The sequence below is a fragment of the Chelonia mydas genome, chromosome 19, assembly GCF_015237465.2.
Source record: "Chelonia mydas isolate rCheMyd1 chromosome 19, rCheMyd1.pri.v2, whole genome shotgun sequence".
In the NCBI taxonomy this organism is placed as follows: Eukaryota; Metazoa; Chordata; order Testudines; family Cheloniidae; genus Chelonia; species Chelonia mydas.
This window is the reverse complement of record NC_051259.2, coordinates 10,762,055-10,786,159: the sequence shown is the minus strand read 5'-3', so window position 1 is coordinate 10,786,159 and position 24,105 is coordinate 10,762,055. Positions and strand designations below refer to the sequence as shown.

At 61.8% G+C, this 24,105-nt stretch overlaps 1 protein-coding gene across 7 annotated transcripts in view; it reads left to right on the top strand.

Moving 5' to 3' along the window:
* Positions 1-24,105, top strand: part of AHDC1 (AT-hook DNA binding motif containing 1) — a 112,966-nt gene that overhangs the window by 84,151 nt on the left and 4,710 nt on the right. For 4 of the 7 annotated variants that reach the window (XM_037881715.2, XM_037881714.2, XM_043532224.1 and 1 more), the window contains 4 exons: positions 7,026-7,194; positions 12,510-12,547; positions 13,235-18,322; positions 20,434-21,126. In XM_037881715.2, the coding sequence (XP_037737643.1) occupies positions 7,026-7,194; positions 12,510-12,547; positions 13,235-18,279 (5,252 nt within the window). In that variant the 3' untranslated portion in view covers positions 18,280-18,322; positions 20,434-21,126. Of the gene's footprint in view, positions 1-5,428; positions 5,672-7,025; positions 7,195-12,509; positions 12,548-13,234; positions 18,323-20,433; positions 21,127-24,105 lie in introns of those variants that run through there. The other 3 variants (XM_037881716.2, XM_043532225.1, XM_043532227.1) reach the window with 2 other exon arrangements.

Below are 24,105 nucleotides of genomic sequence, written 5' to 3'. Positions count from 1 at the left end.
CTTATTATTGTCATTAGTGTTATTCTATTTTATTATTTTCTCTGGAGTCTGGACCTTGACTCTACCTTGACCGAGAAATTTGGAGCTGAGCAAAAATCTAATTGACTACCCCTGCTCTAGGGTATTACCCAGGGCCCTGGTGTGCCAGGCACTGCACAGAAACAGTGCGAGACAGGCCCTGCCCGGAGACTTTCCGATCGAAATAGACAAGAGGCGGGGTTATCACCCCATTGTGCAAGTGGGGAGCCAAGACACAGAGAGACTAATTGGTTTTCCCGAGGAAGGTTGTAGCAAGGCCAGGGATTGAATCCCACCCTGCCGAGTCCCAGTCCATAGCCATCACCACAATACCATTCTTCCTTTTGCTTCTCCACCTCCCCCTCTTCCCCCAAGAGCCGCAGAGCGCTCAATAGCCCAGTCACTGTGCCGACAGAGAGGGAGAATGACCTTTGGAAAATCGGGCAAGGGGGGGAAAGACCTGCAGTTTGGCAATAGGCAGAGAATACAGCCAGGAGCTGCAGAGGAGAAGGCTCTTGCACCAGACGGTGAGAAAAGGCAGTTGAGGAATGGAGCGGGAACAGAAATGGGCATAGTCAGGAGAGTGACAGAGACAGCCACGGGGCCAGATTCTTCCTGGGCGTCAGTGTGTCGGAACTGGGACTGACTGCCCCGAGGAAGGTGATTTAGTTGGAGCCTGCTCAAAGAAGATCTCTAGGTTTGTTTCTTTTGGCGTTTCAGTTTCTCTATTGCACCGAGAATGTGGATTTGTTTCTCTTCACGGCCCGGGGCGAGGTTCGGACCTGGCCAGCCCCGGCCCGTGCATTTTTCATCTGCATTTTGTATCTCTAATGAAACTAAACAGAACCCCCCAGTTGTGGGGGCGCGCCCGGGGTGGGGAGGAGAGCGTTCTGGCACTCCTTCCCCCAGCCCAGTGCAGAGCTCTGGTGGGTGGCACGGGTGAATACTTCGTTCTGTTCTCTTTTGATATAAAACAGCCCATTGGATGTGGGGGTGGGGGAATCGGTTAAAGTTCGGACTTTCCCAGGGAAACCCCGGGGCTACCTGTACCTCCCCACCCAGGTAACCTCTGAGCTCCTGCCCCTGGGACGCTACACACCGTCTGTTCCTCTCTCCAAGTGACCTCCACCTCCCCGCCTCTCCTCTGCCCCATCCACCCTGTCTCTGCTGAAGGCCTCTTCCGCCCCCCACTGCTCTGAGCCTTTCTCTGTGGCTCCCCCAGTGCTGCTGAGATGTCAGCGTGGGGGACATGGGCCTGGGAATCCAGGCCGGCTGGGCTGGGCTGCTTGCCTCACTGTTTGCTTTGGCTTACGGCCCTTCCCCTCTCTGCCTGCCTTCCCCAGCTGTGGAAGGGGGGTGAAGAGACTGCCCCGCCATTGTGAGCGCTGCGGGGGAAGTGGTGGTGGTATTTGCACTGGGATGGGCGTGGTGATGGCTTTCCGAGCTAGCAGACGCGGGCCTCTCCCGGGCAGGGACCCTGCCTTGGACATATTCTGGAAAGGACGCTAAGGGCAGGTCAATGCTGCAGCCACAGGGCTCAGGGGGAGCAAGATGGGGAGTGACGTGAGTGTGAGGGGGCAGGAGGAGGTGGGGTGGGGTGGAAGGCCAGGGCTGCATAGGGCCACAGAGGGGAGGGTTCCTAGAATTTAGACTCATGTAGCTTTTAAGTCCAGAAGGGCCCATTAGATCATCTCCCCTGACCCCCTGCAGAGCTCAGGAGAGGAGCTGAGTGCGGGGAGGTTGGACAAACACAGAAACCCTCTGAACCCACCTGCCGGGGAGTCAGCACCCTGCTGATTTCCATTCATGTCAGGACATCAGGCCTGGTTCCCGGGACATTTGTTCAATGGAGCAGGTTGGGGCCGGCGGGGGCTGAGCCGTGACCGCTGCGGGTATGTGGGGCCAACAAAGCACCGTCTACAAATGGCCAAGGGGCAGAAAGAGGGAGGAGGGAGCAGGTTTGTTTGGGGTACAGCTCTGAGCGACAGGGTGGCGTTGAGAGAGCTCCGCATCTGCCGTCTCGCCACCCCAGTGGCCCCCCAACAAGGAGGGGCACTGGGGCCGTTAGGGGGGTGGGAAGAATTCTGGAGCCAAGGACAAATCGGCCTGGCCAACTGGGAAGCCAGGGAAGGGTGAGGTGGCTGCGCCCAAGGGGGCCAGCGTGTGGCGCTGTTTCAGTGCAACACCCTGGTTTGTGAAGGAGTTAGCAGGCGCCGTCCAGACTCGGCAAATGTCTTGCGCTCCAGTCTGCACAGCTGCTGGGTGACTGCTGTTTGTCTGCCCTTTCCCATGGTCTCTGGGCAGGCCCCAGGCCCCAGTGCAGAGCCCATCCCTGTGGTATCCGGACAGGCCTCGGGCCTCAGCGCAGAGCCCATCCCCGTGGTCTCTGGGCAGGCCCCAGGCCTCAGTCCAGAGCCCATCCCCGTGGTCTCTGGGCGGGCCCCAGGCCTCAGTGCAGAGCCCATCCCCGTAGTGTCCGTGCGGGCCTCTGTGCCAGTGCCCGTCCGTGTCCTGCAGGGCATTCCCACTTCGATCTCATCTCCAACGTGAGCTCCTCCGATGGCTATGCGGGGCACGTCACTTCCCCATGGGAGGCTGCCGCTTTTCCGCTGGGTTGATGACAACTCGCTCCCCCGCCGAACGAAGTCTCCCCATGGCACCGCTGGCCAGCAGCTGTCGCCTGGGTGGGCGAGCGGCACAGCGAAGCCTCGCCATTACCCCAGCCTTGTGCAGGCGTGCGGGGCTGGGCTGTGGCACTGACCAGGGTGGGGCTAGTCCTTGGAGCAAACAAGCCCTGTCCTAGCTCTCCCCCTTCGCGCTCGGCCCAGGCCACCCTGTCCGCCCGCTGGGCTCAGAGTGGTTCTAGGCGAGCCTGAACACAGCTGCCCCCCACCCACCCCCAGCTCAGCACAAGGCTGAATTAAACACCTTGAAAGAGACTGTGTCCTTCCCGGAGTCACCTTCTCCAGCCCGGGGGCGGGGGGGGGGCGTTAGAGCTTCAGAGGGAGCCCCCTCTGCCCCCCATCCATCCGGCGTGGGGCAGAGGGCGCTGGACAGCCTCCCAGGAGAGGGGAGGGCTGGCGGAGTCTGTGTCTCTGCTTCCTGCCACCAGGAAGCCTGAAACTGCTAAACTAATTAAAGATTTTCAGCAGCAGGATTAATCCTGGGGTGGCGGGGAGGGGGGAAGCTGGCAGCCCAGGTAGGCAGGAGGATATTGGATTTCTGAAAGGCGAGTCAGCGCTCTTCGGGGCTGTTATCTTTCTGAGGCTCCAGGGGTCAGGAGGTGGGAAACAGAGGTGACTGCAATCTCTCTCTCACCCACCCTGTGCATTGCTCCCTCTCTCCTTCTGTGTCTCTTCCTCCCTCCCGCTTCTCCATGCATCTTCCCCCCCCATGCATCTCTCTCTCCCCGCCCCCCCATGCATCTCCCCGCCCCCCCATGCATCTCTCTCTCTCCCCCCCAGGCATCTCTCTCCCCCGCCCCCCCAGGCATCTCTCTCTCTCTCTCCCCATGCATCTCTCTCTCCCCCCCCATACATCTCCCACCCCATGCATCTCTCTCTCTCTCTCCCTCCATGCATCTTCTCTCTCTTGTGTGGTCTCTAGTCCTGTTTTGTAACCAGAGAGAGGGAGGGAGGGAGAGAGAGAGAGAGGGAGGGAGGGAGGGGGGGGGAGGAAAAACTCCCCCTGGCTAAGAACCCGGGAATGGTGAAGTCCAGAGCTCCTAATGCAGAACATGTGGCAGGCTGCCTGAGGCAGAGCAGAGGAGGTGAAAGTGAACATTGTGTGGCGAGCATCCGCCCAGCGGCCCCTCCCCCCAGCCCCCCCAGCCCACTCCCACCTCTCTCTGGGCTGTGTCTGCCAGCGCTCAGCACGCCCCAGCCGAGGGGGGTTGGGCTGTGCCAGGCTGCGGCTCAGGGTGGGAGCTCGCCGCCCACAGGCACGTGCAGTGACGGGGTCCCATCGCTCCCACCCCCCAACTCCCGCTGGGCATCGAAGCCAGGCGGGCAGTGCCCGGGGCCGTCTGGGAGAGGAGCAAGGTGGCTGTGTCGGGCAGTGCCCATTGTATAACACAGGGGAGCGAGTCCCAGGTTTATTCTGGGGGCCTGGAGCCCCCGCAAGAGGCCCTGCTGTCCGTGTTGTAGGTGGGAATCCGGAGTCGCCCCACATGGAACGCAGAGGAGTTACTCTGCGTTCACACCAGGCTCGCCGGGAGCCTGCCGTGGTTATCTGCATGAGCAAGCCTTGCTATTGCCCCACCAACAGCCACGTCGCTGCCCCAGGGGACACGCTTTCTGTGCTCAGGCCCCATCTGTTGAGTTGCATCGTGCACTGGACTGGACCCCAGCCTCGCTGGGCTGCGCCGGAGGAGAAGTGGGGCGTGGCGCCACTTCTCCAGGCCGGTGGCTCTGATGGGAGCTTGGTTGGGCCCCGCTGCAGAGCCCACCTGCGGGCTCTGCACTGAGCCAGGTGTATTGTTCTCGATGCACAGCTCCTTCGAGCTCCGCCCCCGGTCCCAGTGGTGCCAATCTGGAGTCGCTCCCCTGCCAGCTTGGTGGAGCAAAGACTCTGCCCCGACCCCCATGGAGGGCACCTCCAATATCCTGGCTCGCTCGGCCAAGGGCAGGGGGCTGCAATCTGATGCGCCCCGGGCCTCCGTTTGGAAAGGCCCCAGAGCAGGGGTGGAGGGCGGAGGCCGCAGTCTCTGGCTGGGCCAGGTGAGCATCCTCTGATGGCCCGTCATGCGTCAGCAGCAGCTGAGCCCATCAGACGTTGCAGATCCCAATATCCCACCCCTACGCCTAGCGCAGAGCCGTGTGCTCCAGCCTCTCTGCCTTTTGGGGGCCTGCGGTGGGGGGGAGTTGCCTCCTGCCTCCCCTCTGTCTGCTCAGCAGCTGCTCAGGGCTGTGCCTAGTCGTTAAGAGGCTTTAATAACCCAGAGCAAGTGCGGTCTTGTTACAGCCAGAGAGGAGCCCATGCAGAAGCTGGCTGGAGCTGCGTGTTGTGTCGGTGACTATCTGTCTCTGGAGCTGTGTGTGTGTCTCTCGGGGTGCGCGTGGGCCAATGTGTGCGCGTGTGTTTGTGTACAACGTGTGTTGCCCTGGGTGTGTCCGGGTGACTCGGTGTCCTTGTGACTGGGTGTGCCCAGGCGGTGCGTGGCATGAGCTTGCATCACCCTGGCCACGGCCTGCCCTGATTTATACCGGCATAAAACTGCCCCGAACCCGACGTAGCCACTCTTGAACTGAGACAAGGTTCTGGTCCCATCCCAGTCCCGGCAGCAGGGCAGGCTCCCAGTCCCTGACTGGTTTTCAGTCTCTCCACGTTTCACTCGAATTAAAAGGGAAAGCAGCATGTGCGCGGGGGGGGGATTGGTACCCCGGGGGCTGTTCTGGAAAGTCGTCTGTGCGCTTCCTGCCTGCCTCTCCTCCAGCAGCTCCCAGCTCCGGGCGCATTAGCAGCTGCATGAGAGACTAGACCGGTCTTTCTAGTGCATACTTTGGTGCTCCGCATTGCCCCTTGGTGTAACTCTACACCACCCAGGCCAGCAGCAGCTCTCTGCAGGGCTGGAGACGGAGCTGCCTGCATTTCTGTGCCAGCCGGGAGACCCGAGGTTGAGGAGGGGAAGAGATGTGGACTGAGTAACTGACAGGTTTGAATTCTCCTTCCCTGCCTTGTTGATAAGTTGTCACGCTAATGCAAGCAATGGGAAGTCTGGATCATGCTCTGTGTGTGTGTGTTGGGGGAGGACACAGGCAGACAGGAAGAGGGACAGTCGCACAGGCTAAGGGTGGGGAGCAGACAGACACACTTGGGAGGGGCACCGGCAGACACACCAAGATACAGACACACACACATAAGGTTACAGAGGAAGAGAGACAGAGACACACATACGAACAGGAGAGGCTGTGCAGGAGAGGCTGGTAGACCCACAATAACACCGACTCACAATCGCACAAAGAGCGAGCAACACAATCCAGGAGAGACTGAGACAGAGGCATGCACACACACACTGAGACCTACACTAACGCCCGCACATCTGCACCAACGCACAAAGAGAGAGCAAAAACCGCAACCTAGCAGCGCACCCACGGGCAGGGGTAGCCCTAGGTCAGGGCTTTAGCTAATGCAGAGCTTGGAGCCTGGCTGATTTCCTCTAGGGCTCTGGTAGATCCTGAGTGAGATGGACAAACAGACATGAGCCAGAGAAGCCAAGAAAGAGCGAGATGGGGCTGGGGCTGAATTGACGAGTGGTGGCTGGGCAGGAGGGGAATCACCCTGGAAAAACAGTGGAAATGTCAGCACGGGGGACAGGCCGGGGCCCTGTGTCCGGGAGCCAGCCGGAACTGAGCCACGTCCGTGTTTCCATCCAGGCTGATCGAAAGCCGTCTGCGTCCCGAACGCTGCCCAAGCAGCGACCTCGGGCACGGGGGCAAAACGGGGGGAGGAGGAGGAGCCGTCACCCCTCCGTCGGTGGCCAGAGGGAGCCTGTCAGTTCTCTCCGGCACATTGGGGTGGAGAGGGAGGGAGAGTGGCTTAGACAAACAGACAGTTGCAGACAGATGGGTAGGCGTGAATGCCTGTGCGGCTGGCTGTACCCGCTCTCACACGCACAGACACACGCGTGCGTGCAGGCTGAATAACCCTGTGGGAGCCTGTCTTTAAGATGCCAGAGTGGAGCACGATTCAGCAAAGTGCCATGCTGGGCTCTGTGCTGCTGGTTGCATAAGCCCCCTTCGCCAGCCGCCGAATGAGGCCTCCCCAGGGCCTGCCATGCTGGGGGGGGGAGGAGGTGGGGGTGGAAGAGAGCCGCTGCCCCTTTGCGCCCCAGGCGCCGTTGCTGCCCCCTCTCCCCCCGCGGGAAGGGCGTTTCTGGGCCCCTTCCCCTGTCGCTGGGACAAACCCTCAGCACCGCCAAGTTCCCCTGCCTCTCCCTTGCCCCCCGCGCGGGACCCAGCACCCCCCCTTGGCTCACGCACCCGGGTCTGTGTGCTGCTCGTTCACAGATGGGAGCTCCCTCGCCTGCCAGCCCATCGGCCTGGAAAACGGAGCCAGCCCGCCAGCCGAGTGGTTCCAGCACGCCCAGGGCTCCGGGCTGCACCAGCCTGACAGCGAGGCGGACGGCGGCGAGAGGAACTTCAAAGTGAATCTGCACTGCAAGCACTCGCGGCCAAGGTAACGGCTCCAGGGTGCAGGGCAGCCTGGTGCACTCTGCAAGGGAGTGGGGGAGCAGCCTCGTGTTGTCATAGGATCTCAGGGTTGGAAGGGACCTCATCTAGTCCAACCCCCTGCTCTGAGCAGGACCAATTCCCAATTTCTGCCCCAGATCCCTAAATGGCCCCCTCAAGGATTGAACTCACAACCCTGGGTTTAGCAGGCCAATGCTCAAACCACTGAGCTATCCCTCCCCCCATGTTATCTGTAGGGGAGGGGGGGCAGCCCCATGTTATCTATAAGGGATGGGAGAGCAGCACTGTGTTTTATTTTCCCCAGAGCACTGGAGGCCGGGGCCATCTGAAGATCTGGGCCTGCAGATCTGATTCACGCCCCTTAGGGTGTTCTGGGGGAGCCACGCGGGTGGATTGTGCTGCCTATCTCTCCCCTGCCCCTTCGGTTGAGCAGGCGTGCTGCAGAGGGGCTGTGCCCAGGGTTGAATGGGGCCTTTGTGTTTCTCCCCCCACCCCCAGCAGCTGGGCCTGCCAGCGCTGCCTCCCCTGGAGCACCTGCCTTTGCCCCGCGGCGAGCGTCTCCGTCTCTGCGGCAGCTGGGGTGGGGTGGGCGGTGAGCGAAGGGGATGGTAGCACCTGGGCACTTGGCCCTCGCCTGGCACTCAGGACTAAGGATGGACGAACTGACTGGGGCAGTGAGGGGTTCAGGTCTGCAAACCCCCATCAGCCTGGGTTTGGAGCCAGCTCCGTTCATCAGAACGCCCAGCTTGGAGGGGACAAATGGTTGGCGCTGGGCTTTGCCCACCTCTGTTCGAGACCTCCACCTGTGTTTTGTTCGAGGGGGGCTCCCAGTAGGTGGGCACCTCGGTGTTTCTGGCTGTCTGATCTTTCTGTGCTGAATGGTGACCTCAGGGCTGGCGTAGCGAGCGGGGGGGCTGCAGGTTGGGATTGAGGGGCACTGGCACAGCTATGTAGGGAAAGCTTGCCTAGACCTCGAGCTTGCCCAGTTCGCCCCTCACCAGCTATAAAACCCACCCAGCACTTAGCCCAAAACCCAGCTTCACTGTCCAGGCTGGCTGCTGTCAGAGACTCCCCACGGAACCTGCCCCTTGAGCACGCCGGGGGAGCACAGGCCCCGGGCCACGCGCTGCACAGAGAACCTGCCTGTGAATAGCCACCCTGGGCCATGGTGACTTGCCCGGGCAGGCAGCCTGCTTCCTAAGTGCAGTGAAATAACCCGGTCACCCCAGCCACGTCTGCCAGCACCCCTCTCTGTGCCCGTGCCGGGAAGAGACAGGGCCCAATGTCCGGAGCTTCCCCACTGCCCGTCACTGCGTCCTCTGTCCTTGGCAGTTCTGCCCCAGGGAGGCGGGTCAGTATCATTAACCCAGAGGGGAAATTGAGGCACGGGGCAGTGAAGCAACTGGCCCGAGGTCCGAACTCGGGTCTCTTGGTGTACCCGTCCCCCCCGCTGCAGCCACTGGCCCGCACTGCCTCTCCTCCCGCCCCGCACATAACGACAGCCGCGCGCTGTGTTTGATCCCTGCTGGCGCTGGTGCTTTTCCATGGGATCCTGACCCTTCTCACTCCACATCTGGCCAAGCGTTGCCTGGAAACGGCAGCCCTAAGCACCGGGTGTTCTCCAGGGGAGGGGGCGGGAGAGGAAGGGGAGCCAGGGCCCCTGCCGGTGTGTGAAAGGCAGGCCCCAGGAGCCTGAGCCGAGCCGTGGGGCAGACGACGCTGACAAAGGGGGGACACGCGGTGGGGCTGAAATGGCCGAGCTGGGGCAGGCGGGGTGGAGACGGGGGCCTTCCGTCCCAGCCCGCAGAGGGTGCTGGAGAGCATGGCGCAGCGCCCAGCCGGGCCTAGCACACGGCAGTGCCCAGCGGGGCCTGCCAAAAAGCTGAGGTCACTTCCTGCTGCAGCAACTTCCCGTGAGCGGTGGAGGGGCTTCGGGGGTTAGGGTGACCAGATGTCCCGATTTCGGGGCCTCTTTCTTATATAGGCTCCTATTACCCCCCACCCCCTGTCCGGATTTTTCACATTTGCTGTCTGGTCACCCTATCGGGGGTGGAAGGGATTCGGAGCAGGGCAAGAGCCATTGAAAACTACACCTGAAAGCTGGGGAGGGGGCAGGAAGGCGGAGGAGGGGGGAACACTAAACAGGGAGCGAGAAGGAGGGGTGCAAAGGAGGGACGAGGCCTGGCTGGAGGGGGCAGAAGTTGATCCTCAGGTGTCCTAGCCTCCTGCGCAGTTCCAGCCCCCGGGGAAGGAGGCCATGTGCCCACCCCTCCCTGATTTACCCTGCCCCTCGGTGGCAAGGTGCCCTTTTCCTGCCAGGGTGAGGGAGGGGCGGACCAACCCCTCCCCCTCTCCTGTTGTCTTGCAAATGGGTTTTGTTTGGTGCTGCCGGGGGAAGGGGGGAAAGACCCCTGCCTTATGTGGGCTGGGGCAGGGAGGGTGGTGCGGGGGCGCGGAAGAGCCAGCAGCTCCTCGTTATTTAGCCTGTTTAAAGCAACAAGGCCGGAACAGCTGGGCCCAGTCTGAGAGCAGCCTGCGGGGTCCCACCCCAGCCTCCCAGCTGCAGCCCTGGCGCGGGGGGGTGTTTGCTGCGTGTTTAATCGTGCTGGCGTTCACGCCCCACTGGGCCGGACCGGGGAGCCTCCCGCTTCTCTGGGTGCTCTCGGTCCGGCCAGCCTGGCAGCATGCGGCTCCAGGGGAGCGGCTCAGCGCAGGCCTGGCCGCCCACCTAAAACGCAGGGCGACCTGGCTACCTGCAAAAAATCCCACGTCCCGTGAGGCGTAGCGCGGTAGCCCTGACACCCAGTGCCCACGCAGCTGGGTGGGCGGAGGGGTTCTTCCGTTCACCTACCCACTGCTTCTCGGGGAGGTGGATTGACCAGAGCGACAGGAGAACCCCGACGCGTCTACATACAGTTCTTCAGGGAACGGGGGTTAACGCCCAGGAAAAGCTTGGCCTTGGGGGGGGGCTGGGTTCCAGCCGACCAGAAGGGACAGCTGATGGGTGTGTGGGGGTGGAGAGCTGCTCGGTGGTGGGGGTGAGCGCCCCCCCCCATTGCAATATGAGCTGCCCATCCAGGTGGGGGAACGTTACATGGGGGTCTCTCCCCTTGCCTCGGGCTGCTGACGAGGGTCCCCGGCCTGACCGTCAGGGGCCAGACCCCGGCCCTCTGTGCTCTGGAAGGATGAATGAAGCCATGTCCCCTGAAGAGCCCCGCACTGCCTGTGGGGCGCGGGGGGAGATGGGGCCTGGGGCATCTCCGCTCCGGGCCCATCCATCCTCTGGAAAAGCTGGGAACAAAGAACTTTTCTTTCGCTCGTCCCCTTCCTTCCTTCCTTGCAGACCCAGGACGGGGGGAGGGGACGCCCAGGCTGTCATTGATCCACTTCCAAACCTTAGTGCCAGGTGCTTGCTTCTCCAGGCGACTGGGTGGAAGGAAAGGGCTGGCTGGCCGGGCACAAAGGGGAATACAAAGGGGCTTTCTCTCAGGCCACAAGGAGCGCAGGTTGCAAACTTTAAGCAGTAGGTGGGAGTAGCTCTGCTGACGGGGAAGGGGAGGGGGCAGTGGGGAAGGAATCCAGGAGTGCACAGGCTTAACCGGTTGATATGCATAAACACTTGGAGGAGGATCCGTAGCTCACAGGGGACACCTAGCGGTGGTACGTCTGCAAAGCCCTTTCCCTTGGTGTGGGCTGCTTGTCACTCTCAGCCTGGTGCAAAGGGACCAGGAGGCTGAAGGAGCAGGCTGGAAAATGTGCACAAGGTCCAGGGACTGTGGAGCAAGTGTACAAAGACCAGGGGCAGCATCCCTGCCCATGGGACAGGCTGCAAAGGCCGGGGCAGATCCCCAGCCTAAGGGCAAGGGTAGCTCAGACGTGCAAGACCCAGGCAGATCCCTAGCCTGTAGCTCAGGCATGCAAAGTCTGGGGCAGATCCCCAGCCCGTAGCTCAGGCGTGCGAGGCCCGGGGCAGATCCCCAGCCCGTAGCTCAGGCGTGCGAGGCCCGGGGCAGCTCCCCAGCCCGTAGCTCAGGCGTGCGAGGCCCGGGGCAGCTCCCCAGCCCGTAGCTCAGCCGTGCGAGGCCCGGGGCACATCCCCAGCCCGCAGCTGAGCCGTGCGTGGCCCGGGGCACATCCCCAGCCCGCAGCTCAGCCGTGCGAGGCCCGGGGCACATCCCCAGCCCGCAGCTCAGCCGTGCGAGGCCCGGGGCACATCCCCAGCCCGCAGCTCAGCCGTGCGAGGCCCGGGGCACATCCCCAGCCCGCAGCTCAGCCGTGCGAGGCCCGGGGCACATCCCCAGCCCGCAGCTGAGCCGTGCGAGGCCCGGGGCAGCTCCCCAGCCCGCAGCTCAGCCGTGCGAGGCCCGGGGCAGCTCCCCAGCCCGCAGCTCAGCCGTGCGAGGCCCGGGGCAGCTCCCCAGCCCGCAGCTCAGCCGTGCGAGGCCCGGGGCAGCTCCCCAGCCCGCAGCTCAGCCGTGCGAGGCCCGGGGCAGCTCCCCAGCCCGCAGCTCAGCCGTGCGAGGCCCGGGGCAGCTCCCCAGCCCGCAGCTCAGCCGTGCGAGGCCCGGGGCAGCTCCCCAGCCCGCAGCTCAGCCGTGCGAGGCCCGGGGCAGCTCCCCAGCCCGCAGCTCAGCCGTGCGAGGCCCGGGGCAGCTCCCCAGCCCGCAGCTCAGCCGTGCGAGGCCCGGGGCAGCTCCCCAGCCCGCAGCTCAGCCGTGCGAGGCTCGGGGCAGCTCCCCAGCCCGTAGCTCAGCCGTGCGAGGCCCGGCACAGGTCAGGTGCATTATCTGTGTTTGAAAGGAGTGCACGGAGCCCCAAATCCCATGCTCCTCTGTTGGTTTTACCCTGCCCGATTGCAGCAGAAGGGCATGTCCCCCTTGGGGCCAGCCAGGGGTCAGCCTGAGACCAGACCATTTGCGTCGAATGAAAGGGTTAGCGAGACGCCTTCAATCCTTGCCTCGGTCCCAGAGCTTTGAGCCAAATCCAGCCCATGCCATAGGCGTATGCAACACACGCTGGTTTCTATCAGAGCGGCCCCGCAGTGGCATTCTTACTGTGGCCCCGATACCACGGTGATGGGCACATCAGAAATCTACAGCCCGTGCCAGCTGGGGGAGCTCTGAGTGAGTTAGCTGTCCAGGGTGGGGGAGAGGAATCTGAGTGAGTTAGCTGTCCAGGGAGGGGGAGAGGGTGGGGGAGGTGCAGACACGGGGCTGGGGTCTCTGAGCTGAATCTAAGCTCCAGGCTGTGCAGGGAAGGTCCCGCTCTCTGGGCTAAACGCCTCTTCTCTTCCCTTTGCAGAGAGCTCAAGTGTAACAGCCGGAGCAGCAAGGCCGAGGGTAAGTGCCATTCCTGGGGCCTTTCATCCAGCCCGGGCCCTGCAAGGGCAGCTGTGGGGCAGCCGCAGGACTGGTTGGGGGGCAGTTTGGGTATCGGCAGCCTCACTCCTGTAAATGATTCCCAGCAGCTCCCGTTTCCCTGCCCCTGTGGGTGGGCTCTTCCCAGAAGGGATTTCAGTGCTGACCCCATACCGGAGCTGGGGCAGGGAGCTCTGTGGGTATGGGGGTCCCAGGGATTCCTGGGATGCTGCCATAGAGATGGGTAGGGGTCCGGCCCTGGCAGGCTTCCGCTGGGGGGGAAGGATTTTGCTAGCGGGCATCGGCTGTGGCTTCTGTGTCGGGGAGGGGTGGGGGGGTATCACAGCATTGCGTTTGTGATGGGATCTAGCTTTGCTAGTAGGAGACGCTTTCCAGCTCTCGGGGGGCTCAGCTCTGGAGTAGGAACCTTAGGGCGCTTGTGGAATCCCCGTATTTGCAGCTTTTTAAGAACAGGTTGGACGAACACCGGCAGAGACGGTCTAGGTGTACCACGTCCGTCCCGTCCAGCCCTCCCCAGGAGGCATCGCTGTACCATGCTTTATGGAGCATTCACTCCTCCACTGGAAGCCCGCAGGGTGCCAAGCTAGTTGGCCCAGCACTGCCCTTCCCTGCATTAAGAGCCTGACTTTGCTTCTCTCCCCGTTTCAGGTCCATGCATCGGCTTCTCCGACACCCATGTCAGCAACTGTTCCACCAAGAGGCACCCAGGAGAGGAGGAGTTCAGGATGCGCGTGAAGCCCCCAGGCCCAGTGGTGACATCTGGTGCCATCCGCAGCTCACCTGACTACGTCCGCGAGCCCAAGTTCTACCAGGCAGGGCATCCTGGGCAGAGGCCAGCAGCGTGCCCAGCAGAGAAGGCCTTATCCTGCAGCGTGCTGAGCTTCCCTGAGGGTTCCTGCCCGGTGCTGGGCAGGGAGCACCAGTCCGGCTCGCTGCTCCATGGGGACCCGGCCGACAGGTGCCAGAGCCTCCACGCCCTTGGTCCCACCAAGGGAGAGGACTTCTCCTCGACCAACGCTTTGGGCTGTGCCAGTGACCCCCGGATCCTGGTGGGGGGCCTGGATGAGACAGCCACCCACGACCGCGCCCCCAAGACCTTCTCCAATGCGACGTTGGCCTCTGGCCGCTGCAACGTCGACAACATCGTCTCGCTGCTGAAGAGCAAGTGTGGCAACGGGAGAATCAACCTCCACCCGGTGGTGCAGCTGATCGACATCATGAAGGACCTCAACCGGCTCTCCGAGGACCTGAAGAACAGCGGCGTCCACCTGGACTGCGGCAACCTGCGGCTTAACAGCCACCCGGCCCCGAGTGAGGAGAGCTGGACGCCGGCCAGCGCCGGGGACCGAGATCTCCAGTACAGCTTCTTCTCCTCGGCCACGCTGGCCAACAGCATTCGCAGCCCGGAGGAGAGGGTGGCACAGTGCAACGCCAAACCCGAGCCACCCAGGCAGACTCACCCAGCCCCCTCTGAGGAGGAGATGGAGGGGGGCAGAGAAAGTCCCCAGCCGCCAGGATGCCAGAGCAGCGCTGCCCCGGCCTCGAAGCCACCCGGCAACCCAGACGAAGCCAGCTGCTCCGAGCCAGACACCACGGATTACTCTGAGCTGGCTGACGCAGATATACTGAGCGAACTGGCCTCTCTGGGCTGCCCAGGGGCCCAGTTGCTGGAGTCTCAGTCTCTGGAGCCCCAGCCCCAGTTGCTGTCAGCCCAGGAGCTCGATTCCCAGTCCCAGTTACTAGATTCGCAGTCTCTCGAGTCCCAGCCTCGGCTACTAGATGCCCAGACTCTGGATCCCCTGCCCGAGTCCTTGGAGCTGCAGAGTCTAGAGCCGCTGCCAGAGTCGCTGGGGCTCCAGTCTCTAGAGCCCTTGTCCGAGTCTCTGGAGCTCCAATCTCTAGAGCCCTTGTCGGAGTCTCTGGAGCTTCAGTCCCTGGAGCCCCTGTCTGAGCCTCTGGGACTCCAGGCCCTGGATACTCTGCCCGAATCACTGGACCCCCAGCTCTTAGACTCCCAAGCCCAGCTGCTAGATCCCGAGGCCCAGTTACTGGACCCTCCGTCTCTAGGGCCCCTGCCCAAGTTGCTGGAGCCGCAGCCCCAGCTCATGGCAGCCGAACCCCTGGGGTCCCATCCGCTCCAGCCCCGCCTCAGTAGCTGCCAGCTGGGGGAGGTGATGAAGCGGGGCTCCTGCGCGGGGCGGGGCGCGGGGCGGGGCGGGGACGACCACCGGAAATACGCGCTGCGCAGAACAGACAAACCAAAGATGCTCGGGCGGCGGCGGCGGGCGGGGCGGGGTCGGAGGGTGGAGGTCTCTGCCGAGAGCCGAGTCCTTCCCCTGGCCATGCCAGCGGAGCTAGCCCCGGGGCCGCCCGAGCCCAGCGTATCCATCCTGCTGGCGGCTCCCGCCCCGGAGGCCGACGACGTCCAGAAGGCCGCCCTGCAGGCCAAGAAGGGCAAATGCCGCGGGGTGCGCAAGATGGTGGTGAAGATGGCCAAGATCCCCGTCTCCTTGGGGAGGAGGAACAAGACCACCTACAAGGTCTCCTCCCTCAGCAGCAACCTGAGCGTGGAGGGCAAGGAGCTGACGGCCCGCACGTCCATGGAGCCCACCCCGCTGCTGAAGATGAAGAACAATGGCCGCAATGTGGTGGTGGTCTTCCCCCCTGGGGAGATGCCCATCATCCTGAAGCGCAAACGGGGGCGGCCCCCCAAAAACCTGCTGCTGGGGCCGGGCAAGCCCAAGGAGCCCACCCCGGAGGTGAAGAAGAGGAGGAGGAGGAAGCAGAAGCTGGCCTCGCCCCAGCCCTCCTACATCGCCGACACCAACGACAGCAAGGCCGACTACTCGGATGTGCTGGCCAAGCTGGCCTTCCTGAACCGGCAGAGCCAATGCTCAGGGCGCTGCTCCCCACCACGCTGCTGGACCCCCAGTGAGCCCGAGTCCATCCACCAGGCCCCCGACACACAGAGCATCTCCCACTTCCTGCACAGGGTACAGGGCTTCCGCCGGCGCGGGGGCAAGGCGGGGGGCTTTGGCGGCCGGGGAGGGGGCCATGCCGCCCGCTCGTCCCGCTGTTCCTTCAGCGACTTCTTTGAGGGCATCGGGAAGAAGAAGAAGGCCCCCGCGGCTGTGCACGCCGACCCCGTCCACCCGCGCAAGAGGGGCCGGCCAGAGCCGGATCCCTTGGGGAAGCCCAAGCGGAAGAGGCGAGCCCGCAAGAATGGGGTGCTCTTTCCAGAGCAGAACCCCAGCCAGAACTTCAGTGACAGCACCTCGGAGTGGGCCGGGGACAAGGGGAGCCCGTGGGCGCCCCACCACAGCCACCTCTCCAGCCAGGCTAGCAGGAACTGCAGCTACCAAGGTGCAGAGTCCCGGGCGTTCCACTCCTCGGCGCTGGAGTCCAGCTCTTCCAGCCGGGCCGGCTTCTTCACCGGGAGCAACCCATCCTCCCAGACGGAGGTCAACCAGGAGAGGCACAACCTCTTCACCGGCTACTTCCGCTCCCTGCTGGACTCGGACGACTCCTCGGACCTGCTGGACTTTGCCCTCTCGGCCTCGCGGTCCGAGTCCCGGAAGTCCTCAGCCACCTACACAGCCCCGCCCAACACCATGCCCAGCCAGCGGGGCCTGGCCTCCTACCCAGGCAGGAGTGCCAAAGTCACACCCACTGCTGCCACCACCACTGAGGCACCCTTCCACGCGGTCCTGCCAAGCCGGCAGTCCTTCTCCCACAGCCGGGCAGCCGGCTACGGGGTCTCCCAGGCCGCCTCAGACTGCCGCGGGACCGACGCTTTCCAGAAGCTGGTGCCACCCTCGGCCGTCTCCAGGTCGCCCACCGCTCACCCCACCGCCACCGCCAGCTACGCCCAGTACGGCAGCTACGGCTCGGGGCAGAGTGTGACGGCCTCCAGCATGTTCCAGCCGGGAAAGCAGTACCCCGCTGCCCAAGACTGTCCCAACAACAAGGACTGCAGCTTCGCCTACGGCAGCGGGAACAGCCTCCCTTCGTCCCCCAGCAGCGCCCACAGCGCCGGCTACGCCCAGCAGACAGTGGGGCCCAGCTTGCCGCTCAGCAAGGCCTCCTTCTTCACCAGCTCTGAGCCAGGCCAGTTCTCCGGCTCCTCACACACGCCCCTAAGGTGCGACAGCCGGGCCAGCACCGTGTCACCCGGCGGCTACATGGTCCCCAAAGGTTCGGCTTCTTTCCAACCCTCGTCCGAGAACTGCCGACAGTTCCCCAGCGCTGCCCAGTGGACTTTCCGACAAGGCTACGGTGGGCTGGACTGGAGCTCCGAGGCCTTCAGCCAGCTCTATAACCCGGGCTTCGAGTGCCACATCAACGAACCCAACGTCATCCTGGACATCTCCAACTACACCCCCCAGAAGGCCAAGCAGCAGACGGTCTCGGAGACCTTCTCTGAGTCCTCCTCCGACAGCACCCAGTTCAACCAGCCAGCTGGGTACAGGCGGGCCAACAGCGAGGCCTCGTCCAGCGAAGGCCAGTCCAGCCTGTCCAGCTTGGAGAAGCTCATGATGGACTGGAACGAGGCCTCCTCGGCCCCGGGTTACAACTGGAACCAGAGCGTCCTGTTCCAAAGCAGCTCCAAGCCCGGGCGGGGAAGGCGGAAGAAGGTGGATATGTTCGACGCCTCCCATCTGAACTTCTCCTCCTCTTCCTCCTCCTCCTCAGTGTATCCGTCCAAGAGGAGCACGGGGCCCAGGCAACCACGAGGCTCCCGCGGGGCCTGCGCCTCCAAGAAGGAGCGGGGCACGGGGAAGGCCAAGTTCCCCACCAAAGCCCAGCAGGTCAACGCGCTGTTTCAAGAGAGCACGGACTTGGGGCTGGATTATTACAGCGGTGACAGCAGCATGTCCCCGCTCCCCTCCCAATCCCGGGGCTTCGGGCTCGGCGAGCGAGAGCCGGGCGACTACGCTGGGCCCTACTCCATGAACCCCTCCACCCCTTCGGACGGGACCTTCGTCCAAGGCTTTCAGAGCGATTCCCCCGGCCTGGGCCAGACGGACTTGGAGAGCAAACACTTCCCCGCCCTGCCACACCAGCTGGCTACCCCAGCCCAGCAGACTGTGTTCGAGGCCAGCTTGCAGAAAGCCTTCTCGCCCAACTGCTCCCCGACCCTGGCCTTCAAGGAGGACCTGCGGCCGAGCGACATCCGCAAGCTGCCGGCCTGCGAATCACTCAAGCACAGCATGCCGGGGAGCGGCCTGCCCCACCCCGCGCACATGGCCTGCCGAGACCTCCCCATGCCTCAGCCCCTCTACGACTCCCCCAGCTGCAAAAACCCCAGCTACTGGTACTCACCCAACTCCAGCACCAGGAGCCCCCCCTACGACAACAAAGCCGGGGCCGGCCTGCTGGTGGACTTCATGGGGAGGGCTGACACCTCCTGCCTCAACCCCCACCTGAGCAACACCAACACCTCCAAGGGCGAGAAGGAGCCCCTCGAGATGGCCAGGGCTCACCACCGGGGGGCGTACGCTTGCCCCTTGATGAATGACTTGAATATCTCCCCAGTACCGAGAGACTCTATGTTGCAGCTGCAGGACAACTACAGGTACCCGAGCTTCCCGCCCCAAGGGCATCCGATCATGGCCGCGGCCCAGAAGAGCGGGTTTTTGGGTCCAATGGTAGAGCAACACCCCGAGGACACTTTTACAGTCACCTCATTGTAGTGTCATCTAAAGTGCCAACCGGACAACGAGGTTTTGTTACAGGGTAGGTTCTGTGGGGGTTCGGGGGGAGGGGAGGCACCGAGCTTGGCCCCTAATGCCCGGGGACGCAGGCCTGGGCCACCACGTTGGGAGAGCACGGCTAATCTTGGAGGATAAAGCGGGAGGGGGCAAGGATCAAGGGAAGGAATGGAGAGGGAAGCCCTGCGGGACAAGAGGGGGGGGCAATGAATGGATGGTTGGGGGGTGAGCTCAGCTTGGGCTGGGGAGCGGATCCCCCAGCAAGGCTCAGGTGACAGTTCTCGGGGTCCCGCGAGAATGCCCAGAGCGGAACCGGTGCTGCTCACGTGTTCGTGTTTCTGCCCACACGTGGGCACAGGACCTCTCACGTTACCCAGTCGGGGAGGTGACACCCTGATGCTAGCGTCTCTGAGCGTCTAGCTGCAGTATGTAGAGGAGAGCCGTCCCTCGAGGATCAGGGTGCAGGGAGAGGACTGTGTATCCAGCGTGACGGTGCCATAGAGGTTTCAGAACAGAACTGGCTGCTTCTTGGGCTGGTCTCACCTTTCTGTAACTGGGACCTGGGCATCCTGCCCCCCTGGATTTGCCAGCCAGTGGCTAGGCACAAGCACCAGGACACCCTTCCAGCTGCGGTGGGGTTATCTTCCATGGGAAAGCCTGATCCCCAAACTTGAACCGAGGATGCTGTCAGGAGCCAGCTATCCTCACTGGCTCTCTGGAGCTTGGGTTGCTAGGAGGGACTGTGCATTTGTTTGCAGTGTGTGATAACTGTCCAATCCCTCCGGGCTGTCGAGGAGGCTCTGAGGATCCTGTGCGGGCTACGGCAGAGAGGAGAGCCCTGCCCTGCTTTGCACCTGCTCCCCCTACATCTCCTCACACGGAATTTGCCTAAGCATCCCAACCAGTGGTCCAAGCTTAGTTCCAGGCCCCAGGTTTCCATAGCTACTTAGGGCTTGGAGAGCTCCCTGTTTCCGCATCCCGCCACCATCCCGGGCTATTTGATCCCTTTCCCAGCGAGTCCATTTGCACCCAGACCATGCTCCATGCCCTATTCACAATAGAGATCATCCAGCCTCTCTCTTCCAGGCACCAGCTGATGGCTGCAGGGGCAGGAGGGCATTGCTTCCCATGCAGAGCATTGCACGAGGGCTGAGGGGCATTGACGGGGACGGTTTGTCATTAGATCGGCCAGAGGCAGGACATGGGAGGTTATTGACCATTAGGTGTAATCCAGCAAATAGCCTTGAACCAGACTATATAGACTTGATGGGCAGGGCCCAGGATGTAAAGGTCTATGGCCCAGGTTGGTGCAAAAGGCCCATTGGCTTCAACTGCTCTTCATGGGTATGAACTAACTGAGGGCAAGATTTGGAAGGTATGTGGGCTGGGATCTCTGCTCTCTGGGGAGTGAGATGGTTTGGAACAGGGAGACTCTGTTCTAACATCGGCCTCCTCTCTCCCCACACACACACAGGTATAAATCAGGAGTAACTCCACTGAAGCCAGGGGAAAGCCAGAGGGAGAGGGGTAGGTCCGTCTTTGTGGGTCCTGGGAGAGCTGGCTCTGCCACAGATGTCCTGGGTGGCCTTGGGCATGTCACTTAGGCCCAGCTCCCATTTAGCATATGAATAAGGACTGGATCTCCCGAAATGCCCAGCGCTCAGCATGCCACTTGGAGCCAGATTTTCCTAAGAGTTCTGAGCTCGTTTGCAAAACAGGCCACTTATTTCACTGCCCCAGTCTCTCTCGGCATAAAATGGGGCTATTTGTCTTTCATTTCTCCTACCCTGTGAGCCTGATTCTCATTTACACTCTGGCCACTTGATGCTGCTCTGGAAGAGCAGTTCACATTCCCATGGACTTTACGGCCTCTTTACGCTCCCAACGCCGTGTGAAGGGGCCTTAGTGTAAACAAGAATGGGGCCCGTTGTCAGGGTTACTGTTAAAACCGGAAGCTTTTTGGAGCAGGGGCTGTGTCTCACCACATGTATATACAGCACCCGGCACAATGGGTTCTGATTTCTACTGAGCTGTCTAGGGGTGACCGTAATGCGTATCGTCAGTAATCTCCAAGGGGATAGGCTGTGTTCATCGTGTCCTCTTCTCACCCCTCTGTTCTGTCTCTCTCTTTTTCAGAGCTAATTTAGCCAGCACTTTTTCTGGAACACTTTTCAAGTTCTGTATTTAACTGAGATCGAGAACTGTTTGTTTGCTTTTCTAAAAAAAAAGAAAAAAAAGAAAAAGAAAGCGGAGAAGAGGAAGAGAGAAGTCCCCTGTTTTTTTAACAATAAGAACTCGCTCCGTCTCTGAACAACGTGGCTGTGATTTTTGGACCAAGCCGTGTTGTCGTGTCCGTCCCCGTCCCCGTCCCCGTCCCCCCCCCCGCACACACCTCCCGCTCTACCGCCTCTCGCAGAAAGACAATCGGACAGCAGCCGCCTCCTTCCCGCCCCCGCCTGCATGCGTGTGAGCTGACAGAGGGAAGGCAGCAGAATACAACTCGGGACAGCGACGGGAGGGGCTGGGGGGGGGGCTGGGATTTTTTTGTTGGTTGGTTTGATTGGTTTTTCTACAAAAATAAATGAGATCTGTGAACTCGAACGAAAAACTCACGGATGCCGACCGAGGACTTGGCTACGTCCCCTCTTCCGCCACGTTTGCTGTTTTGGAGGGTTTCTTTTATTTTTTGTTCCCCAGTGTGTTTGTTTTTGGGGGTATTTTTGTTGCTTGATTTTTTTTTTTTTTTGGAGAGCCAAATATATATATATATATATATATATATATATTAAAAACTCCACCAGTGGATCTTGGAGACACACCTATTGCCTGGTAAGTAACTGAGCAGGATCTCCCCTCCCCCTGCTATGTCTTTTCTGCCCCCCAGACCCGCTTCCGGGAGCTGGTGTGTGTGTGTGTGTGTGTGTGTGTGTTAAGGGTCGTCCCTCTCCCCTGTTGACTCTTGGGGGGCTGGAGTCAGCCGCTCTGTGCCGTTATCAGAGTCGGCTCAGGTTGGTGATTGCTGCGGAGGGCTGAATTAATGGGGGAGCTAACTGTGGGTGGGAAGGGGAAGGCCTCTGTGTCCCGCAGCCAGTGTGGACCGGGGAAGGCTGTTGGTTGAGTTACTCTGTGAGTTTTGTAGCGGAAGCCTAAAGCTGTGCCCTGGAGAAGGGCCCCCGCAGACTGTGGCGTGGCGTTAGTCCTTCCTGGGCTGGGGGGCAAGCCAGACACCCCGTGGGGCGGCAGAGGAGGTCCCAGCACCACGGCCTGCCGAGATCAGTGGACAGGCTCCTGGGGTTTGGCGCGACCCCCAGTGTAGCTCGTGGGCAGTGAGAAAGGGACGCTCCACAATGCAGTGAGGACGCTGCCGCCCTCGCGCTCCCCAGGTCTGTTCGTGTCTCACTCACGGAACTAGGAGCTAGATTCTCCCCTCGCTCGCACTTGTGGGCGTCACGGCAGCTGGGCTGGGTCTGGCCCTGCGTGTCTGAGATTGGATCTGAGCTGCCCTGCATTCCCCTCTCTCTGCTCTTCCCCATTACATGGTCTCCTAACCCCTAGCTCTCCTCTCCCATCACCCCCTCCCGGCTAGTGCCCCCTCAACCACCGTAGGGCTGATGAGATGGAAGATCCTCACACACCTGCAGGCACCCGGATTTCAGCATGGCCTGAGTGGGCCAAGATCTGCACTTACCATCCCCGTTCGGGGAAGTTTTTGATGCTCGGGGAGCAGCCTTCGCCCCCAGCAGGACACGTGAAATGTTCCCCATCCCTGTTCATGGCGAGGCTGGTAGAAGCACGGACGCGTGCGTCTCCAGGCACGGACATAAAGGGCTGGGTTTGGGCCCCCTCGCCCTCTGTGCAGAGGTGAGGTGAGAGGGGGCAAGGAGCCCTTTCCTTCCAACTTCACCCCATGCAGCGGGCAGTCATCACCCCAGATCTTACATTCCCGGGGTGTATTGGGAAAAAGGGGGGCTTACAGCTGCTGGCCCAGTGCAAGGTTAACAACATTCTCCCTGTGATGCTGTCCTGGGGGTGGAGTTTGAGGGGAGGCGGATCCGTGAAGTGGGGCTGGAAAACCCGGGGGTACCGTCCGTGCTGATGGGAGGGCAGGCGATTCTCACCAGGGCCATAAACTGGTCACTCCGGGGCTGTAGGAGGGATTCTCCCCCGTCCCCCGTACTTGGCCAGGTGCCCTGGGGTCTGGGTGGTGGGAGGCCCTGTCTGAAGCATCAGTCACTGACTGCTGCTGTCAGTGGATCCTGGCTCCCGAGGCCTCCGCTCGCATGGGCTGTTCAGTGAAGGAGGCTGTTGGGTTTGGGATTTGTGCCTAAATCAGGGGTCAAGAGGAAGGGCCGTAGCACGCTGTCCCCATGCCTCCTGGGCTCTTCAGCTCAGCCTGCGTTTGACTGGCAACCACCTATTGCAGGGACCACCCATGGCGCTGGGCTTGCATTTCTACTCACCTTCCCATGGCCCTGCACTGATTTCAGCGGCGTCGCTCCTGATTTACACCAGTCTCCGCGTCCCATCCAGCTCCCACTGCCGTCAACAGGAGTCTTTGCGTTGGCTCCTTTGGGAGCCGGATCAGGCTGCCGGGGAGAGGAGAATCAGGGCCGTGGAGAAACGGTTCTGCTGCACCCCCTCGGCAGGCTGCCCCCGCTAGGCAAAGGGGCAGCCGGCGGCTCCATGTGGCTGGAGTCGCTGGCTATGGAACGTGGTGTGAAAAACGGGGCACTTGCTGGTTTGGGGGGGTGAACGCCTGTTTGCATGTGCACATGCGTGTTGGTGTGCGGGGCACATGGTGTGGGGGGGAGAGACGCATGTTAGTGGACGGGTGTCCATATTTGCATGTCCGTGTGTGCACATGCGTGTCTGTGGGCACGCATGGTTGTGGGTGGGGGGCTTGTCTGAATGCCTGTCTGTGTGTAGAACCCTGTTTCTTTGCCTTGTCTTCAGATCAGTGCTTCTTCTGCACTGGGAGCCTCTCTGGCCAGGAGCTGGCCACAAGCCCTTCCCAGCTAGCTGTATAGGAAGGGTAGGCTGGCTGCCAACCCATAACCCCTGTCCGTGCCCCCCAGGGTAAGAACCCATGACTTGGATCCTCTGTCAAAGCCCGCTGCCTTGGGTTCCCTACGTTCAGCCACTCATGCATGTAATGGTCCTCACGCAAGGGCTGATGGATCCTTCCAGCATGAATCCACTTCGTCCCATCCCTCCATTTCCATCCCAGCTCTCTGCCTGGGAAGCCACTGGCTGTTCCTGCCCCTGCCCATTGCCGTGGCGGGCGGGACCCCTGAGCCTTGCAGAAGGAGGTCCCCTGGGTCCTGAGTCCCAACCCTTCGCCAGGATGCAGTTAGAGCCTCAGGGGCTAGGTAATTTGGTGCTAATGGCGAGCCAGGTTTGTTTCTCACTTGTTCAGTTTCAGTAAGGGGCTCTCCTTTGACAATGGATCTGTGTTGAATTAACAGACCAGAACTGCCTTAGGAGAGGCACATTCAGGGCTCAGGTGAGGCCTTTCACCGCAGTGGGGATGAAATTTTTGATTATTTTTTTTTAACTCCTTCTCAGCGAAGGGCCCCGAGGGCCTGGTTTTCAGACAAGCTCAGCTTCTCTGTAGGCACCTAATGAAATGGGTCAACTTCCAGCAGTGTTCGGCACCCACTGAGAATCCCCCACCTGCCCCTCTGAGAACAATGGGGATTTCCACACAGACACACACCCCACTGAGAACGATGGGGAGTTCCCCACACACACAGACACACACCCCACTGAGAACGATGGGGAGTTCCCCACACGCGCACACACACACAC